At 36.4% G+C, this 21,851-nt stretch overlaps 2 protein-coding genes across 7 annotated transcripts; one reads left to right on the top strand and one right to left on the bottom strand.

The window, feature by feature from the left end:
* Positions 1–243: 243 nt before the first annotated feature.
* Positions 244–17,506, bottom strand: LOC110622828. 6 transcript variants are annotated; one of them, XR_006352001.1, is made up of 6 exons: positions 17,348–17,506; positions 14,324–16,542; positions 12,146–12,189; positions 11,887–12,059; positions 2,218–2,946; positions 244–2,140 (listed from the first exon to the last, which is right to left on the bottom strand). XR_006352001.1 is itself a non-coding variant. In XM_021767495.2 (2 exons), exon 2 carries the CDS (start codon positions 16,540–16,542, stop codon positions 14,455–14,457), a length of 2,088 nt encoding a protein of 695 aa, XP_021623187.1. In that variant the 5' UTR covers positions 17,348–17,506; the 3' UTR covers positions 14,153–14,454. The 6 variants fall into 6 exon arrangements, 2 of the variants coding, with proteins under 2 accessions (XP_021623187.1, XP_021623188.1); XR_006351999.1 differs by having other exon boundaries at positions 244–2,946; XR_006352000.1 differs by lacking the exons at positions 244–2,140; positions 2,218–2,946 and adding an exon at positions 6,018–6,087.
* On the top strand, positions 8,272–9,301 carry LOC122724543 (protein GL2-INTERACTING REPRESSOR 1-like). Its single transcript, XM_043959792.1, has 2 exons — positions 8,272–8,465; positions 8,566–9,301. The coding sequence occupies exon 2, from the start codon at positions 8,599–8,601 to the stop codon at positions 8,917–8,919; it is 321 nt and encodes a 106-aa protein (XP_043815727.1). The 5' UTR covers positions 8,272–8,465; positions 8,566–8,598; the 3' UTR covers positions 8,920–9,301.
* Positions 17,507–21,851: the final 4,345 nt, after the last annotated feature.

Raw genomic sequence — 21,851 nt, 5'->3', positions numbered from 1 at the left:
CAAAACCGATTGAAGAGACGAACTTCAATGAAGTGGATGACCGGTCTTAAAAATAAGACCGTTGGCACCATAAAACAAGTTGATGATACAAAAACCTCAATGAGGTGGGTGACCAGCCTTGGAAATATGACCGCTGACACTACAAAACAGGTTGAGGAGACGAAGACCTCAATGAGGTGGGTGATCGGCCTTGGAAATAAGACCGTTGACACCACAAAACTGGTTGAGGAGATGAGGACCTTAATGAGGTGGGTGACCGGTCTCGAAAATAAGACCGTCTGCACCACAAAATCGATTGAGGAGATGAAAGCTTCAATGAGGTGAATAAGACCACCAGCACCATAAAACCGGTTGAAAAGACGAAGACCTCAATAAGGTGGATAAGACTGTCGATACGATAAAACCGGTTGAGGAGATGAAGGTCATGTTGAAGGCCCATACTAGTAAGGCTATAAGCCAAAAGAAATGGAACAGAGATACAATGCTAACCTCAAGAAAGGACCTCGACACCCCTAAGGTCTAAAGGAAAATAAAGTTAAGACATAGTGCCGACCTCCAAAGAGAGCTCGACTCAAAGAGAAATAAAGTTAAGGCATGGTGTCAACCTCAAAAAAGAGCTCGGCACCCCTAAAGCCTAAAGGAAAATAAAGTTAAGGTATAATATTGACCTCCTAAGAGAGCTTGACTCAAAGAAAAATAAAGGCATGGTGTCGAGCTTAAAAAAGAGCTCAGCACCACTAAGGTATAAGGAGAGATAAGGTTAAGGCGTGATGCCGGCCTTAAAAAAGACCTTGACACCCCCAAGGCAAAACTGAAATAAAACTAAGTCCAGGTACTGACTCCAGAAATGGACACTAGTCCCCCAAGACACTGTTTCTTCTTCCCTCGTAAGGAAAAGGTACAACTTTGGGACAATATGAACCAAGACAGAGAGCTGCATGAAAACTAGGGTAATAACAAAAAAAAAAAATCAAAAAACTAGTCTTTGGAGCTAAATCAACCTGGAGTAAGAGCTCACAATCCGACCATCTAAAGGCTCCAGGGGAACAGAAGGCATAAAAAACTAAGGCATTCAATAAACAAAGTACAAAATGCAATAAGTTGGATGCTTTTACAAGCAAAATATCACACAAGTAGCTAGCTCAGCACAGCTCACAAATAACATACACAAAAAATAATCTAAATATGAAAATACAAATGAAATTCGAATGGACAAGAAAAATAAAAGCAAACAATGGAAAAATAATAAAAAAGTTCAAAATTTTATTAATACAATCATTCCTTCCCTACACCGTTAGAATGGGTTACAAAAGCAGCAAGGAAAGGAGGAGTATAATTAACTAGGTCATTTACACGATTACCCTCCTGCAGTCCAGGGAACAAGGAAGGAGGGTTCTTGAGTAGAGAATTGTCGTCCTCTCCGTAGCAGACCTCCTCGCCATCAGAATCGAGTTCGGAGGCTTGCAGGTCAGCCAACGGAGTGGAGGGGGCATCACGAGCTGCTTTGAAGCCTTAGTTGAAGCCTGAAGCGAACATGCGAAAGGTCTCCTTATATATTCTTTCCTTTAGCTCCGTCGAGCACTTGTACTCCTCCAACCACGCTGTTGAATTTTCTCCTTCAGCTCTGCAGAGTCCTTGTACTCCTGCAACTGCAATTCACAGGACTGCTGAACCCTATTCTCTATAGCCCGGGCATTCCTTAGTAAAGAAGCACACCTCTCCTCCAGGGCAGAAACCTCTTGGCAGAGTTGCCTCTACTGAAGCCAGGACTCCTCCGCTGCTAAAGTCATGCCCTTCAAGTCTTTGATGTATTTGTTGAGCTACTGCTGGAGGACAGTAGCATGAGCCAAGGCCTCGTCGCGCTGATGACAGGTCTCCTTCAAAGTAGATAGTTGTGCAAAGGCTTCATCTCGCTGAAATTCTACCGTAAAAGCTCGTTGGGAAGCCCTGGCAACCTCCTCCCTCATCTCTCCTAACTGCTTGGTGAGGTCCTTGATTTACCCCAAAACTCAATAATGTGCTCACGAGCCTCACTAGTGGCAACCAGATTCTCATCCCGATGTGCCTCAGTAATACACTGGTCCATCGAGCTCTGGAGAGACTGGTTTCGGGCATCGATCTCTATAAACATGCCAAAAGCCTACCACAAAAAAGAAAAAGTAAAGTTAAGAAAGCTAGAAGATAAAAAAACACTTTCAAGAAAGACAAATAACTTACCACGAGTAATATCTCCCTCAGACCATCCTTAAGATCCTCCAAGGAGTGTCAGCTAAAGACTGCCTGCTATTTGGTATAACAGGCTAAGTGGCTGACAAGGGCCAGGAAGCAGGGATCAGAAGCATCTGGGAACCCCCCTAAATATCCTCTCACACACCATCCCGGCCATAGAAGCTACCATAGACTTAGCAGTCACCTCAGCGGCATTCAATAGCTCATTGTCCGGGGCAGATGACAAGTGTTTCACTACCTTTTTCCCCTTATTAATGGGAGAAGAAACGACTACCCCTGTAGGTTCCAAAGTCCGGGCACGCTTAGCAGCCCTGCCTTCTATTATGATAGCACCTACAGCTTGAATGGGTGGGACATCCAAGGTAGCAGTCCTGATGCCCTCCTTCGAGCTGCTCTCAGCCGACTCACTAAGCATGATGGACTCCTTAGAAACTTCCTTTGAATAAGGGGAAACCTGGGAAGAAACCGGCGCTTTTGGAGGGACTAACATTCTGGATGTCGCTGAACGAGAGCCCTTCGATACAAACATTAAAGTTAGAGGAGGAGCAGGAGCAGAGCAACGAGCTGAAGATGCAAGATCTGTGGCCTGGAAAACCTCTTTGGTCACATCAGCTACTGACTTGTTGGCCTTAAAGGCAGTCAGAGTCACCTTCATACTCTCTCGAGACAGAGTGAAGTTCTTGAAAAGCTTGATGGAGCCCATCAGCATAGCAAACACTGAAAAGAAAATATCAGTCCAATCAAAACCCAAAACAACAAAAGAAAAACATAAAAAGAAAAAAAAAACAAAGAATACTAGCTTCCTGACAGTCTTGCAGATTAGACATAAACATGCACTTCTCGACATTATATTTCTTCTTCACGAAGGTTGATTAGAGAAGGCAAATTTGGTCTACTAGACTTGGCCTAAAGAAGTCATTATAGCCCTGAGAAACTTCTCCCCAAGAAAGATCGATATCCCAATTAACCCTCGACAACCACAAAATTTTTTGTTCAACCTTTAATCGAGTCCTTATACTCAGCAAATATAGACAACTCAAACGAGGGACCAAAGTAATAAAACTTATGGGTAGACCTAACAAGATAGAAAAAAGTGGAAATAACTCGATAGAAAGGGCAAAATCCAGCACAGACAGATGGACTTGAAACAGCACATAAACAGCATACAGTTAGGGGATAACATCTCAAGAGTCGCCCTAAAATGATGAAAAATCTCGATAAAGAAAGGGGTAAAAGGGAAGGTCAGCTCTAAGTTACACTGTTTGACGAAAAAAACTAAGTTATGCCTTGTTGAGCGTCTATCAAACCTACTAGCGGTGGGTAGGGGAGAACAATTCGTTCATTAGGCAAAGAAACCCTAATTCTAAAGATGGTAGTGTCAGAATAGTCGCGAAAAAAGTAGTGAGAGAAGAAAGGAGTAACAAAGGGAACCAGATCCACTACATCGAGAATTCTAATAAAAGTCATGAGAGGAGTAAGACGTACCTCGAATTAGAAAATCAGGAATTATAGAAAAGAGAAAGAACAAGACAGCAGAAGCAGTGCAAGAGGCAGAGCAACGAGTGAAAGCAAGAGTGTAAGTTTGAAATGGGTAAAAGCGAAGAAAAGATGTTTTGACAAAACTCTCATAGAGCCACGCGATAATAATTGAAATCTCAAAATTTATCCCTCATTAGTCATAAAATAATTAATAAGCAGGTAAAGGGACACTTGATTACGACCAGGCCTAAGACGCCCCTGTCATGGCTGATTCCATACTAGAAAAGTTGAGTCTTAATTCTATTAGACCCAATGCTCGGGACTACTCCATATATAAGCTCTAGACTTGCCCTGGACTAGCTTTGACGAGCCAGGCTGGGTGCAGGCCTACATGTAAACAACCTGATCACAAATAATCCATTAGTTCCGTGGGACAACAGAGCCCGTGATGTCCGGGATCATGTCCACCTGACACCATATGGAATTAAATAGCCCCCTGACAATAGAAAATAATGCAGTACTTCCGTACGTACGACCAGCATAACTATGACAGGAGGGTACGAGCGTAGGACAGCAGTTACACGTCACCAGAGGACAAAAAAGAAAAGAAATAAAAGTAGGGGAAGAATAAATCAAACTTACCAAAATCCACTTTGAACCTATTTTTACTATTTTTACTGGATCACATACATCATTAATTATCTTTTATTTTTTAAAAATTATACATTGTATTGTATATATAATTAATAAAAACTATATATAAATAAAATAAATAACGAATGTATAACAAGTACAAATAACGTACAAATCACATTTAAAAATTAGTTTTTATAAGTATTTTGAGCATAAAAAAATGAAAAAAAATATATTTTTTATCAAACAAATGAAACCCTAATCTCCTTAATTCATATGCTTATATATGTTCTAAGTTTATATAGGATTCGCATGTGAATTTGCTTATTATGCAGAACTTCATAATGCTTAAAGAGTGAAGGAAATGGTTATAATAAATTAATTGAATACAAAATTTTGAGAGATCCAGAAAGTCAGGGTCAACTTTCAATTGAGTTAATGCTCATAGACTATTTTTTGTTGCATTGAATAGAGAAGATGACTATGTAAATGGAAGAAAAATAACTTTCAGAAAGAGTTTCACAAAAGATTGTACCATAACATGCCTTCAATTTAAACATCTTATCTCGTACTGAGTCCGCATTAGAACCCCTTTTCTTTTTCTACACCAAAAGGTTAGTAAAATCATGATAAACCAGTTTCTAGTAGTGTAAGCTCTAATTATCAAATATATTTTTAATAGCAATTTATTAGTTGAATATAAAATTAGGCACTCTAATTATCAAACATAACCAATTGGGTAGAAGTAAGGTAAGCTTGCCATAATTTCTACAAAAAAAAAAAAAGGGTAAGCTTGAAATTAGTATTTACTGTTATTTCACACCCACAAAGCATTTTTTATTCACTTTTATAGATATAAACTTATAAATAAGCCAAGTAAATAACCTCCCCAAATTTGATTTATAATTTTACCAAATAAATAGCCATAATTGCTTTGAAAGGTCAAATCAAGTGCAGAAGGAAAATTTCTAAGTTTTATGTTTTTTCAGTTAGGTTCCTCAAATGGCAATACCAAACTACTTTGGTCAATTTTTTTCCCTTTAGAATCCAAATTCAATAATTTTAGCAGAGCCTTATCTCACTGGCATAAATGGGTGATATAAATACAAAGTTATCGAAAACTGACTTGAAAAATAATACAAAATTTATGCAGTTTGGCCCCTTGGTGGCTCTCATTAAACCACCAACTTAATACCCATTTACTCATAGTAGCTCAAAATTTATTATATTTAACCAAAGGTCCAGTCATTTTTAATACTATTTTATATATGTAACTGATAGAAATAGCAGGAATTTTATATTACAAACTATTCTAATCTCAATAAATATTACTACCTCATTCTCAAAAACGTACGTTTAGTTTCTCTCTTTTTTCTCTTAGCAAATTCTTGACTAAATCATTTCTCTATCTGTATCTACTCAAGGTTTTTTCCTTAGTGGTTAATGAAGTTATCAAATCACCTAAATTATAAGAAAATACTTGTCAATTTAATTAAATTACCACTTAAATCTCAACTATAGAGAAACTTGTTCAAATTAGAGTAATCATGTGAGATAAATGATAATTCAGTCAAACTATGGCATATTTTTGTCATTATTTAAATAATAATAATAATAAAAAAAAGAGAAATCATTAGTTATCATAAATTTACAAATGGAAAAGCAAGGCTAGATACCTTTTTGCCAGAAATACTTTGACTCCAGCAAAACCCAATGAAGAGAGAGTCATACTGAAAAACTCTTACCCTGTGAAATATGAATCCAAGTGCTATGACAACCATAACAATTGCCATTTTCGAATCTCAACCTTATATTAAAATAAACAAAATTGCACTAATTAATATAATATTTTCTCATGTGGGTGTGTTTTTAAGATTTTCTTTCTTTTTCTTCTTGGTTGTTTTTTTAAAACATCCATAATCATGGTAAGTTTTTTCCTTAAATCATTTTAATCTAATTCCTACTTCTGCTCAACTACATTCTGTCGTATTAGGTCATTTAGATATTTTTTTAGGATGTCCTCCGAAAGACCTGTCTCACCTATGATAATAAATATTATTAAAAAGATATTAATTATAATTATTAGTAAATTAATTATCCAAGTGCTTTCTTAAGTCACTTGGGTTTTACTCTTAACTCACTTATATTTTACTCTCACCCGACGGTTTTAGAATCACCCGTAATAATAGTTTTTAAATTCAATTTCGTCAACTATAGCAAAAGAAAATGACGGGAAAACTTATATTCATTCAATAGTTAAATAATTGCCTCCTACTTTTTATTGGATTTTTTTAATGTAATAAAAATAACTATTAATAATAGTAACACATAATAATAGACAAATCATTATGAAATTCTTGAATTTTTATAAAATTAACTAATTTGATCCTATTTTAAAATTACTCAATTAAAATATTTTCTGTTAAAAAATTATTTACAGCTTTAAATTATTTATATTATTTAATCTCTATAATTTTAATGATATATATACTTTTAATTTTTATAATTTTAAATATTTATATTATTTAATTTCTTTAACCAAGTTTAGAATAAGTTGATTAACATTTTTTTTACAGACAGACTAAAACAATTTGATTTTACAAAATACAGAAATAGTTTAATTGATTGATTTAAAATAGAAATAAATTAATGAATTTTCTAAAAATTTAGGGACTTTATAATAATTCTCCTTAATAATTACTCATTCCATAATTTTTATCTATTTTACTTTTTTAAAGAAAAATAACATTTTTTATTAGTTTTTTAATTATATTATTCTTAAAAATATTAAATTTTATTAAATACTAAACGATAATTTAATTAATAAGAAGTTATTTTTAAAATAAGATAAAATTAAATAGGATTATAATAGTGAATTTATATATTAACTATATATAAAAGATAAAAATGAACAATGATTTTGAGATAGTAAAAAAAATAAATAAAAATTATGAGACAATAGGAAGGAGTATAATAATAATAATTATGGAAAAAATAAATAAAATAGATGAAGCATGACACATAAGCTATTACCCAGTCGACTACAAACCAGCAAGGGTAAATGATATTAAGAAGAAATACAAGGATGTTATAGACATTTACCAACTTCTTTCTTTTATCTAGAACAGAGAACATTTGCTCTTCCACTTGCTTCAAATATTAATCTGTTGTTGTTTCCTATGTAATATTTGAGTGTTGCCATTTAAATTTTTCCGGTGCTGTTCGATTTCAATTTCTTTGTGTGCTGTTGGGTATTTAAATTGTGTTTATCTGTCATGGTTACTTTTATTTAGTTGACATTTATTTTCCTGGCGGTTTCTATTAAATTCTTAGGTGGTGCTAGTTTCAATTTATATACATATATATAAAGATTATTTCTAGAAAAAAAAAAAAAAGACCATATTTTTAGCTAAAAATACCTTAAAAGCCAGGGATTTTCTCTGTGGCGTAAGATTATGGAGAACTCTACATCATATGAGAATAAGTTTCACAATCTAATGATAACATATTTGTATAAAATTTAATTAGTTATATATAAATCTCAATAAAAATATTAAATTTAATATATATATATATATATAAGCTCGTTCACGTCTGAGATTGAGCTTATATTAGACTCACCCTTTTATGTGCTACATTGCTCTCAAAGACTTTAAAACACCAACCCTCCTCCCTAAAAGCAATGAATGAAGGATTGCTGCAATTTGTAATTGCGATATTTACTCCAATTTTCCCACTTCTGCATACTCCTTGGGATTTTTCAATTCATTAATACATTTCCTGGCCTCAATTAACAGCCTTCTTCCACCAATACTTCAATTCAATTCAATTCTCTCTCTCTTTACACCCTCCACCTCTCCCCCATAATTAATTTAAGCTTTAAAGAAAACCCCATCTCTCTCCCTTCATTTTCCTTATATATAATGGTCTTACAGGTTGAAACCCACCGACACCAAGATCATTTTCATGGTGCTAGAGTTGTTGGTCATGATTCAAGCCTAGCCACTAGTCTCCTTCTCACCCTTGATCTTTTTCATAATATTAAAGTCTCTTCTTCCCCCTATATTTGAATTAGAAGCGTCCTCTTCTCTGCCCTTAGGTTGGCTGAAGTTCCTGAACCGAAGGTATTATTCATGACCATGTTTGAACTATGTCTGTATCTTATCTGTTGTGTTCTGTTAGAGCGTTTAGTTGCTAATTTAACTCTGTTGGTTCTGTTTTCAGACAGGTGAAATATACTAACAAAGCACGCCAAAGATGAGCCAAAGAAATGGCAACGCACCCAAGCTCGACCTGAAGCTGAACCTATCACCACCAAGGGCTAACCCTATAGTGGAGTCACCAAGCCGATCAGCGACAGTGTCACCAACATCACCACCAAGCTCATGTGTGTCATCAGAAACGAACCCAGAACCAGAATCTAACAGCCCTGAGGCTACTTCGATGGTGCTTGTGGGATGCCCTAGGTGCCTCATGTATGTGATGCTCTCAGAGGATGACCCTAAATGCCCCAAATGCAAGAGTACTGTGTTGCTTGATTTCCTGCATAACAACACTGTGCAGTCCAAGAACAGTTGAAAAACATTATAGGGCTTCCTTCTGCTGATTCTGCTGCTATTAGGACTAGTAAACTTTCCTATATTCTCCAGGTAGTGCTACTTGGGCTCCAGTTTTTTGCATCTCCATTCCTTGCAAGAATACTGCAGGAAATGGAGAAATTTAGAAGGGGCTTGGAGCCCAAGTAGCACTATATCCTCTATCCCTCTTTCTCTCATATATTTTATTTCTAACCTTTTTCTAGTCATAGAACAAAGAATAGGAGCTGTTTGGACTTAGAGGTAGTATCTGCGTGTTTTTTTTCGTTTCAGCTTTCTTCCCTCTTTTGCAGAAGACAATGTAATCGTGTTCCTTGCAGCAGCCAAATATTCCTATGAATGTTAGGTACTTTATGATTTTATCCTGTGCAGTTTTTTTTTTTTAATATTAGCCTTTTGCATTTTAAGTTTATTTTATCTCACTTCCAATCAGAAAATGCCACGTTCATAATTACCAGGCAGTGCAGCAATGCCCATGTCATCTAAAATAATGGGAGAATAAATAATCAATCAATTTAATATGCATAGTCATGGGATGGGTAAATCTATAACTGGAAATAAGATACTTTTGTACTTGAAGAACAGTTTTAGAAGATGACAGTGGGACAACTCATGCCCCACAGTTACCACCATATGCTTATCTCCACCTAATGAAAGATTATATGCTAATAACAAAAGATTAAGAGCTAAACTAGAATGGAGAATACATGAAACAACATCAGTGCAAAGAATATCCTAATCAACAAGCAACAAACACATGATCAGGAAAATGCTCTTGGTTTTTCTGTTTCAATTCAAAAAATGAATTTGGAACCTCAAAATCTGTAGAAGCACATAGGGTAAGTGACAAGGCTATGAACAGATTCCCTGGTTATGCAATACAGAGTTACAGACGAACATTGTAACGGTCAGAAGGGCAGATAAGCACAAGATATATTGTTGTAATGAATTATTTTAACAGAAAGAAGAAAATAATTATAATATGCTATTTAAGGATAAATAGGGTAATACAGATAGGGCAAAAGAATTTTAGTTGAGGGGAAAATATTAACGGTAATTAAGTAAATGAAGAAGAGGTTAAAGAGGGGACGTTGGGTAGTTCGAGCATTGAAAAAAGAGGGACTATATAAGATTGAATGACTATTAAAAACAAATAAATGCAAGAGTAATTGAGACAGTTGAGAATAATAAGGGTATTACGTCAGATGATAAATACAAATTTAATTCCACCTTCACCTCTATTGTTCAATCTTTTCTTTTGCTTTCCTTTTCACTAGCTTTTCTCATTACTCGATAAATGCCACCTTTCTGGGGCCATTCTCTATTTTGGTAAGAAACCTTCTCTACGACTCTTTCTTGTGCACGTTCTCACTCTTTAATTGTATCTTTTTCTATCCTGCTTCCTTAACTCTCACATAATGCTCTCTCTCTCTCTCTCTCTTTCTCTCTCTCTCTCCCCTCTCTCTCATATATTGTTTTATAACATTAGAAAGCCCAGGGAACCATATCAAGTTTACCAGATTTTTGAAGCATGATAGTAAAATGTCAGAAAAGAGTATGTTCAAACCTTCAATTCCAGTGAATATTTATTATTCAAATAACCTCCAAAAAAAAATGTTACTTTCGTCCCACAAAAGTATGTTTATGGAATATAGTTTAAAGAAATAAATTTTGCTTTTTCCTACGATACATTCTATTTATATTGCTCAATTTAAAAATTAAATAACTCATAATAAATTATTCTTGAAATTAATAAACTTTATTTTTTTAGTGCATTAGGCCTCCATTTATTTCACAGGATGTAAACGTTTGTGCACTCAAGAAAATCAGTCAATAGAAAATACTTTACTGGTCAAAGATAAAATATAGTCATTTTTAAAAAAAATAACTTCCTCTAGAGAAAATAAAAAGTCATTTTCTAGACTTTATGAATCTTATTAACACTGTTATATATGTATTTATTAATATTTTTTATTTTTAAATTACAATAAAAATGAAAATAAGTTATTTTTTTGAAAAATATTTTCCATGAAAAATATTGTGGAAAATGTTTTTCACCAAAAATCTTTTCCACAAGCAAGTTATTTTCCGCAAACAAAGGAAACCTAAACAAGAACTAATAAATATAGCATCTTCTAAAAAAGAAAATAGCTTATAATTTAGGGTAGATAAAAAATGAGTGTTTGTGGGAAGAATGGAGTAGCATAAGCAAGTGTATCATACACATTAGAATGACCAGCGGAAACAAATAAAATCACGTCATACTGCCCAAGTGGACACAGGAAAGAAGGCCACAGCACACAACCACGCAATCAGAAATCATCATTCAAAGGTTTTACATAGAGACTTTGAAAATAGTCCGAGACTTAAAATAGTCCATGCCTCAAAAAATGAAATTAAGCACCACCACCTAGTGTTATCAAAGTTGGGACCATTCTTTAATGGCTGGTTTGACTAGCTAACGTTATATAGACCAAGTTGCCAGACCAAGCGCTAGTGACATTTTTCTATTTGAAAAGTCCAATACAGATCCAGATAGATAAAAAATATCCTTGTCAAATCTATAAATGAAAAATCCAATTCAAGATCATTATCCAATGACATCCCTGACAAATCTACAAGTGTCTGGAAACTTTTTCTAAATTTGTACATATCCATTATCAAGAGAATCCATATACTAAGAACATTGTGGCGATAAAAATAACATTCCAAGGGCATTGTTGTGTATTGAGTGTTTGCCTGTTTCACATGCATATCAGTTGTATGTGCATCTGTTAGCAGCTATTTTTAGTTTTGACTTGGCCTAACTAGTAATTCAATAAAATTTTCATCCGTTTAACTCAAACTTATAGAAAATATGAGAGAAGAAAAATCCGACAATATCCGTTGAATGATCAGTAATATCAATCTTAAGACTTAAGGTAGTAATTACTAGAAAGAATGAACTAACCTTAAAATATCATGCTAGACTGCTGGAGTTTATGATGAACTCTTGAGCCTTGACAGTGGTGGCCATCAATTTTTTTCATGTAAAGAAAGTGAGCAGAAGATGCTCCTATGACCATAAACTGAGCACAAAAGTCAAATGGAATCCTCAAATTCTTAACAAATTATGTGAAAGACCTGCAGTTAAGATCAGAAAAAGTGAAGAAGGGTGAAAACCAAAGGTTAATCAGAAAAAATTTACATTTTGGATTGATCCATAATACCTGTAAATTATGTCCTTTTTTTCCTGCATTGAGAAATTACCAACCTGCAGCTATAAAGCAATCTTAAAATAATCTCCTTATTAGACAAGGGAATACAAAAGAAGAAAACAGATGAAAAGCATCAGTTGCTAAAATATTACGATCTGAGACTAGGCATGCAATCAACAAAACAGAAAACAGAGCGAGTATAAATACCAATCAATTATATGTCCATGCAACTCCATTTTACATCATATAAGCAAAATACTCAAAATCCTTTATGTAATGTTTTCAAGATTTGACAGTACATTAACTCTCAAAGCCTAATCTATTATCAAAATATGGTTCTCAGAACAAACTAAATGAGTTAATCTCGAATCAACTACCCATAATTGGATTATAAATTTTCTACATCAGTTAAATAATACAGCACTTGGAAAATTTACACAGATGAAGCATTTTAGCCTTCCCAATGCATGCAAGTCAACAAAGCCACTTTACCAAACACCTTAGGAGTCGTGCTAAATATTGAAACCAATATAAGGACATGATTTGAAACTCCATTTCTGAAAGAGCAAAGGCAATAAGAGACCATGAAACCACTATTCAACATGGATGAAGAGGAAAGTAGGCAAAAATATAAAGGACAAATTTCCATTCAAAACATTTGCCACAGGCAATGGATCAAAACTAGCAATAACAGCTGTAGTTTTCTGAAAAGTGGTTTTCTAAGTTCAGAAATATCGTAGCACCAGACGCCATTCCACTCAGGAATAAAATGAGTGAGCTTCAACTTTGTTCATGCATAGTATGGACCACATGAAATGAAACAAAATGGCTGGTTTAATGCAAGGTCAGTATTAAGCATATATCAAGTCCGCAAACCAGTAGTGGGTCCCTTGTAGCACTCCTGATGTACTAAAAATGCACCACTCTCCCTTGTTCCTTGTAGATTTGCTTTTGACCACTTCAATGAAGCTGTACTGTAAGCACAGCATCTTAAAAACAAACTGATGCATCTACATTGTCACTCTGATTCTTCTCTTTTCTTTTTTTTTTTTTTCTTTTTGAAAATAACAGATCTTTGATTTGAAACTTACAATCTAAAACAATGGACTGTAAAACTTCAATTGAAATTGCACTCTGAACATGTTTGGGCCTAATGAAGGAAATCAAAGTAACTAATAAAATCTTTCACCCCTCCCACAAACATTTCTCCTTGATCTCTTACGAACCTTGAAAACTCTGTTTGCAGTGATGTTAATGTTTTACAATTCAGGACAAAGAGCAGAAACTGAAAATGAAAATCTGAATGAAGCCTGCCTGCAGTCAGAAAATAGAAAACTCAATCTAATGAGCCTGCATGTTTACAGCAACTTTTTTTTTTTTACCTTCAATAGCATCATTTCGTCAAGCAATCTTACTGGTAATTACTGTTAAGCTGCTGAATAGTTGGAAAGAAAAAGTGTACTTGCTGATGAATTTTAGTTAAATAACTTTGCTCAGAATTTCACCATTAATTATATATTCCAACATCGGAGAAACGAGTATCCTAAACTAGTGAACTTTGACAAGGTTGGAATACTACAATTAACATTAAGCAATGACTTCTGTTGAATCCCACATCGGTTGTGGAAAGGGGTAATGTGCCCCTTATATGAGTCATAGGTACTCCTCTCCCTTGAGCTAGCTTTTGGGGTGAGTTAGGCCTGACCCAAATTTAACATGGTATCAGAGCCTCTCCATCCGATGTTGGGCGCCCCATAAATGTGCCACGCACCAGTAAAAATTCTGGGCGTGAGGGGGTGTCCCCTTGAGCTAGCTTTTGGAGTGAGTTAGGCCTGACCCAAATTTAACAACTTCCATGCAATTCTATCCTACAGACGAACTGTTAAATAAGAAGGCACTCAATGGTCTCTATAATATTCAGTGGGAAGAAGTTTTATGAACAGAAAAGGGATTGAATTACAGCTGAGGAATTAAGAAGATCCACTAACAGCATTAAAAAGAACACCAGAGGAAGCCTCATTAAATCAGGAACAAAAGAAAAGTACTAAATTCAACTTCATTTTATGACATGTACAAAATGCAGAACACCCAAGCTCAGAAGCAACCTTCTAAATACAATAGTATGGATTCTAAAAGTTCAATAGAACACTTTGAAAATGAGAATGAGAAACATATTATGAATTAAGTTACCTTATCAAAATTTCTCCTTAATTATCCACTAGATATTGCATATTAACTCTAATAAGGATTGAAGTATCAAAGGTTCAGCCATGCTTAAGTTCTAAAACAGCTAACCACAAAAAACCAACTATAAAAAGCTTTCAAGGAATCCCTGGGCCCAATTCTTCCCATCCACTGCTACTTCTGATATATCTGTCAACTATACCAAATTCCCTATTCTGATCAACTCGCCTGGAATAGTTCTCAACAGAAATAGCACCCTTCTTCAACCTCCTATAGTAAATAACCTCCCACGGCCACAAGCGAGCAGAACCAAAGTACGCGTCAGCAGGTAATTGCTTTTCATTTTCATCTTGAAGATCAAGACCATAATAATGCTTGAGAACCATGCATAAATCCTCTGAGGAAAGGCTTGTCAAATGACCTGACAATGAACAGACAGGAGATTCTGAATCTAGATTCTTAATTGGAACATGCACATGCTCTGTCATCTCTTCAGAATTTCCACAGTTCATTTCTACAATTTTTTCTGGAGAAAAACTCTCAGCATGAACTGCACCCTTCTCTGCTGCCAACGCGTTTGGATTTGTTACTTCACAGAATGAGGCAGATGCCATTTGGCAGTCCTGTTTACCCTTCACCAGAAGCTGGTCTTTCTCCATTTCAATTTCCGCTTGGGAATGAGGCACTGAGTTTTCATCGTTCACTGCCACCATTCCATTGTCAAGTTTTGCATTGTCTGAGCTATTATCACATGCTACAGGTTGCCCTTGCTCAACCAAAATTGCTTTGGAATCTGGAGTAGTAGCATTATCTGAACATCCTTTCAGATTAAACTGGGCCTTATTTGAACAAGATGGTAAGGGTTGACCAAGTGAGGCAGACAAAGGTGAGCGGGAGCTTGACCTTGCCCTATACTTGGAGCTTTTGGATCTAGAATAAAGTGATGTTGAACTAGACCTAGATTCAGACAACAATGAATCTGCTCTGGAAGATACTGACCTTGATCTAGATTGGGAACCAGACCTTTTCACATGATCAGAAGATTGACGAGCTGAGTGAGATCGAGATGCAGTGTAATCAGATCGGGGAGGAGATGAATATGACCTTCTTACTCTCTTTGCACTGTATCTTTTTGGAGATCTGGTTTCCTTCCTAGTTCGCTTATTTCGTTCATGGTGCTTTTTTCGAGACTTATCAGTTTTCTGCCCCACAGGGGAGCTTCCACCACTTAAACTTTGATGTTTTCTTAAGTCATGTGATTGCACATCATTCTTGAGTTGCCTTTTTGGTACTGCATCCCCACTTGACCGCAGCCGTTCCTGTGAACTGGATCCAAATATTCCCAGCTCACTTTCACCTCTACCTTTCCTATTGATATCATCATCATGCCTAAGATCAAACCTGGTGGACTTTCTCAATGAAGTATTTAACTGGGGACAATTGCGCATCTTGTGACCAAAACCTCCACATCTGTAGCAAGTTAACTGGACTTTTGATTCACTAGGTTGCTTCAACTTCAATTCATCAACTTGATCTCGACCTACACCCTTTGGGGAGCTTTGTGGATCAGAACAACCACCAGCATAGGCCACCTGATGGATTTCATCATCATATTTCCTGTCACAACCTTGGTAAGGTTCATACCTGTCAAATTCTATATCATTTTCGCCACCATTTTCACTTGGTCGAACATTGAATTGCTCATCCCATCTGTCATTGTCTACTGGGTCAGGTTCAAACCTACCACCTTCATCGACAATATCTTCCCTATAGCCATGACGCTCTTCTGCCAAGTTTTTTTTGGCATTATCCTCACAGTAGGCCACCTCTTTATCATGCATATCACTTGAACCATGCTGTCTCCGAATACCATTTGATCGCTTAATACTCATCCTGTTATCCTGATCATTTGAACCCAACTTTCCTTTAACAAGCTTTCCTCTCAAAGAATCTCTGCTGTGCTGTGGCTCATATGATCTAGCAGTCCTTGATGATCTCTTAAATGGTCTGGGCTGTTTATTTGACCATGTGAGAGTTAATGGCTCACCACAAATGTACCTCTTTTGTAGTGCTCTCAAAGCTTTCTCTGCATTTGGAGGGAAATCATATACCACAAATCCATACCCATCTTTGAAACGTACGCTGCATCGTCCAAACCTTTGGAAGACACGCTCAAGTTCATCTTTACGAGTGCGAGATGATAGATTACCAATGTACAACGACATCTGCAGCCAAAACTAAGTTCTCAAAACAGATATCTATTAATAACTTTCAAAGAGAGGAGAATCACTTTAATGAGAACAGAAATAATATTACTCTTGACATGTATAGATCTAGCTAATCGTGTAACAAATCATAACATGCTAGAGTTTGATAGTACCAAACTACAAATTCCTCCAAATGGATTATACATATCAAATAGTTCTCATGCTTCAATTATCAATCAAGAAACAAGTTTCACACCCTCGCAAAACAACTAAAATGGATATATGATTCCTTACTTGATATCTGCTCTTCATTACGGAAAAAAAAACGATATGAAAGTTTTTCTTTAATATCAGCATCTAAAAACACCAAAGACACCACAAGATCATATGTTTCCATCATAAGAAAATTGCAAAACGTAAGCTAGAAAAATAGTCCACAAAAGACTTGTGCCAAAGAGGCCAAAACCCTAGCTAAATATCTTCCCCCGGATTTAAGACATACAGATGGCCATCGACTGCCTCAATAATCAATGTCAAACACAAATCCAATCCATCTAAGCTCAAGATTAATAGAAGTGGCAATACAATACCTAACTTCAAACGTACAGCAACTCTTAGAAACAAATGAAAACTCCATAAGACTTGCACTAAACAACGGAAAGAAACAACATCGGAGAAAAAGAGGCGAAAGTAGGAGGTAAATAGTCAGGCATTTAATCAAGCACCACACATGCACTAAAAAGTAATACATAAAACAGCATAAAAATGGCTGCACATAGAATGAAATATCCAAACCCAAGTAGAAGTAGAAAGAAGTAGATACCAGGAGAAAGTGATAGAAACCACGGGATCGCTGTGTTTAGAATCTCCACTTGCACTCTCGTCTCTCTCTATATATCTCTATCTGTGTGGCTGGTCGAATCGCGTTAGCAAAAGGGTCTGGAATAATTGCTTGCAGTGTTATTTTATTTGTCATATACGTCGCTTCATTCATTTCCCCTCTTTGGCTCTCTCTTTCTTAATTTCTGCTTTGTGGACGTGGCAGATGTTCACCGGCCTGATCCGCAGTTTTCATGGGACCCATCCCATGAGAAAACTGAAAATTTTTACCCATCAAATGCATAAACATTCAATGATTCAAATGAGTTATTTTATTATTTTAAAAAAAAGAGTTATTTTAATGGGAGATAAAATAAATAATAAATTTTTTTTATTATTTTTCGTCTATTTTTTATCTCAATTTTTCTTCAATTTAAACAAAAAAAAACAACATTTATATTTTCCTTTAAAATTTTCCTTCTTAATTTCTCTCCCATACAAACATAACCTTAATTTTTTATTTTTTCACTTTACTAACTTCTTATCCAAATTTCCCTTAAGACTTTTGATGTCTTTATTTGGTACTGCTTATGGAGGAAGAGAAATAATAGCAATTTAAGTGTAAACATAGTTTGATTTAAATTTAAAAAACTGAACTAAAAATATTTATTTTCAATTTTTTAATTTAATTTTCTGATAATTCAATTCAATATTGATTTATTAATTTTTTTTAACCAATTGTCAATTTAGTTTGATTAATTTAATTGCAATTGAAGGATTGATTTAATTTTTTTAATTGTTGTGATTGTTTGAGTATAGAAAGTTTAAATTTAAGCCAACATTTTGATGTTTTGTAATAAGATTTGGTATTGAAATCCTAGTTTGGAGGTTGTAAATGTAACGACCCGGAAACCGAACCGCTATCGGTGTCAGGGTTCAGGTCGACTTAAGGTCGCCGGAACCCATAACAAATCTACTGTACATCCTGTTACACCTGATAAATCTCATACATGATTACAAAATATAATAAAAACATAAATATTTCATGAATCAAGACTTGACCTGCGTGCATATATTAAACTGAAAACATAAACCCATACTAGAGCCTCATCAAATGCTTTACCATGGTAAACATCATACGCCTCAAGTTTGGTTCAAACATAAACTTATACATAAAACCTTTACATAAGAATCATGTAAACAGGGATTAAAAGGTCAAAAATTAGGGCAAAGCACAATTTTAATCCATTAAACAATACATGTCCACAACTATACTATTACATTAGACTATACCAGCCATTATGCCGACTTCCCCGAGCTATCTTTTACCCTGCAAACCTGGGGTTAGGGGAAAGGGATAAGCTATAAGAGTCTAGTGAGCAGAACATAAAAATAATTTAATAAACATATGATCAAATGGAATGTGTCACAACACAAACAATACACATCAAGATGGACTTGTCACCAGTAACCCTCTACATATTCCAATAATGAACGGCCCTCCACGGGAACTCCTCAGGACTTCCTCTTAAACATAACATAACATATTCATAATGTCAGGGGCGTAGAATGGGCAGCCATGGTCTTTCCATATCCATCATAACATATTATACTCGAGAGCTAGTGGGTCATCCAACATCCATCCACATCAACAGTAAATTATGCAATGCATCATATTCATGAATTCTAATGCAAACAACCTAATACATATACATGGCATTCGTGATACATGAGTATGCTTAGATCAGCTCAGTTCTACTCACCTCTGGCTGACACTCGCCTAACACTGACGCAGTTATCTCACTGCAAGCCTCTACGGTCTCCCAGGTCTGATCCAGCATGTAATACCCGGCTAGACTCCGGTATCGGAATTTCTACCGTCCGGTGGAATCTCGGATGTCGAAAACCTCTAGAAGGGTAAAATCATGTTTTCATAAAACGTTTTAATGTATTTTATGATTTTAAGTAAAAAAGAAACTGAATCTTGAATGAAAAAGACCATGGAGGCATTTCCAGGTTCGACCGCCGAACATGGGATAGTTTAGGGGGGCAAGTTAGGCTTCCGAAAGTGGCTCAGGTTCGGCCGCCGAACCCCATGTTCGGCCGCCGAACTTGCATGAGTTTTGGAGGCACTTTAGGTTGCCGAAGGTGGTCTGGCCAGCCCCTATAAAAGGGTTCCATGGTCGAAACGGGCGAGCTTTCTCCCCTATTTTCGGTCAACGGTGTGTCCATGCTCTCCCATGGTTGATTTTGATGTTCTTCCTCAAATCTTTCGAGTTTTAACAAGTTTTAACTTGGTTTTTTGAAGATTTGTGAGCTTAGAACAAGTTTTTGAAGTTTGGAGGCCCAAGGAGCTAGATCTCTCCCACCTCCGAGTTGGATCGCCTCTCCTCTCGATCTTCAAGAGGTAAGAGTAGATCCTTGGCTCATTTCATATTTTAAACAAGTTTTATGAAGTTTATGGGGGTAGAAATGCATGTTTAGGTTAAGGTTGAGTTTTTGGTTAATGTTGAATGTATGGACAATGTGTGCTGTATATCTATGTTTGATGTGTTTTAGTTGGGGGTTAGGATAGTTTGAGGCCCCTATGAGCTTATGTATGTGCGTATGCATGTTGTGGAAGTGTTGGTTTTGAGTTGGTTGGTTTGGGAGGCAAATGTGCATTGTGGAGGCTGAGTTCTGCCCTTTGGAAGAACTCAGGTTCGGCAGCCGAAGGGACTTTCGGCCGCCGAACCTGCCCGAGAAGGCAAGCCTTTAGCTGCCGAACCCTGCCCCCGAAAGTGGACTTTCAGCTCTGGAAGGGAGTTTCGGCCGCCGAAGGTGCCGCCGAACATGCATGAGTTTCGTCTCTGGAAGGAACCTTCGGCCGCCGAAAGTGCCTCCGAAGGTGCATGACTTTCGGCTCTGGAGGGACTTTCGGCCGCCGAACCTGCCGCCGAAAGTGCCCTGTTCAGCCTTCCTTTGCATGATTTCTATTATTGTTTTGTGATGTTTTAGGGGGGTTTTGGGGAGTATTTTAGAGTAATGTTCTTGTATGTTTGGTTCCTCATTTGAGTCCACCTGTGTAGGTTCGGACCCGAGGAACCGAGGACCTCAGCAGTGAGATAGCTGCTCCCGAGTCTTTTCAGAGCTAGCCTGAGGTGAGTAGAATGAATCCTTATGTTTCAAGAATAAATTGATTTTGAGCATGTTCATGCATCATAAATGCCATGTGATATGTATTAGGTTATTCGCATTAGAACCCACGAATATGTTGCATTGCATATCTTGATGTTGATGTGGATGGATGTTGGATGACCCATTACTCCTCAATATGATATGACATGATATGGTATAGTCTAGTGTGGAAGTCTAGGTGTGGCCTGCACTACGCCCCTGGCACTATGTAAGAGAAAGTCCGGGTGTGGCCTGCACTACGCCCCCGGCACGATTGGATATGTATGATATGATATGTGTAAGAGAAAGACCAGATGTGGCCTGCACTATGCCCCTGGCATGATTGGTTTATGTAGAGGACTATTGGTGACAAGTCCATCCTTAATGTGATTTATTTGTGATGTGATGCATTCCATGAAAACATGAATTTTAATATAATGTTTTATTATTCTGCTCACTGGGCTCTAGTAGCTCACCCCATTCCCTTAATCCCCCAGGTTGCAGGTACGGGATTGAATCAGGAGGTCAACAAGAATAAGAAGTCATGTTTTATGTAATAGCTAGATGTGGACATGAAAATGATGTAATGTAAAGTATAGTATAGTAATGTAATGTAATGATGTTTATTGAGGTTTAGAGTTGTGCTTGACCCTAGTATGTTGTTAATCCCTTTTTGGGTTACATGATCTTTTAATGAAATGTTTTATGATGTCTATGTAAACCAAACTTAAAATATGTTATGTTACCCCATTGGAGCATTTGATGAGGGCTCCAGTGTGGGGTTTAATATTTATACTTATGAGTTGTGCATGCACAGGTTAAGTTTGGTAAATGAATGAGAAAGTTCAAAAATTTTATGTATATGTTGATCATGTATGGGATTAAGCAGGTATACAGGATGTATATTAGGCTTGCTATGGGTCCCGGCGGCCTTAAACTGATCTGGATCCTAGCGCCGGTAGCGGTTCGATTTTCGGGTCGTTACAGATTGGTATCAGAGCCCTAGGTTCATATGGTTGGACCTATAGTGTGTTGGGCTCATAGATGTTCTAGAAGGTCAAGCACAATAGGAAAATCATGTCCACTAGGATAGGATGTAGAGTCCTGTCTTGAATGATGATGTGAAATGTCATGATTTTATGCATGTGCATTGATGATATGCTATGTATGTGATGTATGTGATGCGGGTTCATGTGTTTCCACATGAACCATTTGATGCTAATGTTTTATGTGATGTGTGCTGTTTTCCAGTAAGCAAGATGAGAGGAACTCGTCGATCTGCACGATTGACTGGAGTAGCCCCTCAGGATGAGGGCACGGATGCCCGTCCTCCTGCATTGCCTAGGGCAATG

Source organism: Manihot esculenta, chromosome 9 (assembly GCF_001659605.2).
Source record: "Manihot esculenta cultivar AM560-2 chromosome 9, M.esculenta_v8, whole genome shotgun sequence".
In the NCBI taxonomy this organism is placed as follows: domain Eukaryota; kingdom Viridiplantae; phylum Streptophyta; class Magnoliopsida; order Malpighiales; family Euphorbiaceae; genus Manihot; species Manihot esculenta.
This window is presented reverse-complemented; position numbering and strand designations above follow the sequence as displayed.

Bases quoted from the DNA above. Each gene is read 5' to 3' on its own strand.
- LOC122724543 (XM_043959792.1), top strand. From the start codon at position 8,599: ATGAGCCAAAGAAATGGCAACGCACCCAAGCTCGACCTGAAGCTGAAC.
- LOC110622828 (XM_021767495.2), bottom strand. From the start codon at position 16,542: ATGTCGTTGTACATTGGTAATCTATCATCTCGCACTCGTAAAGATGAA.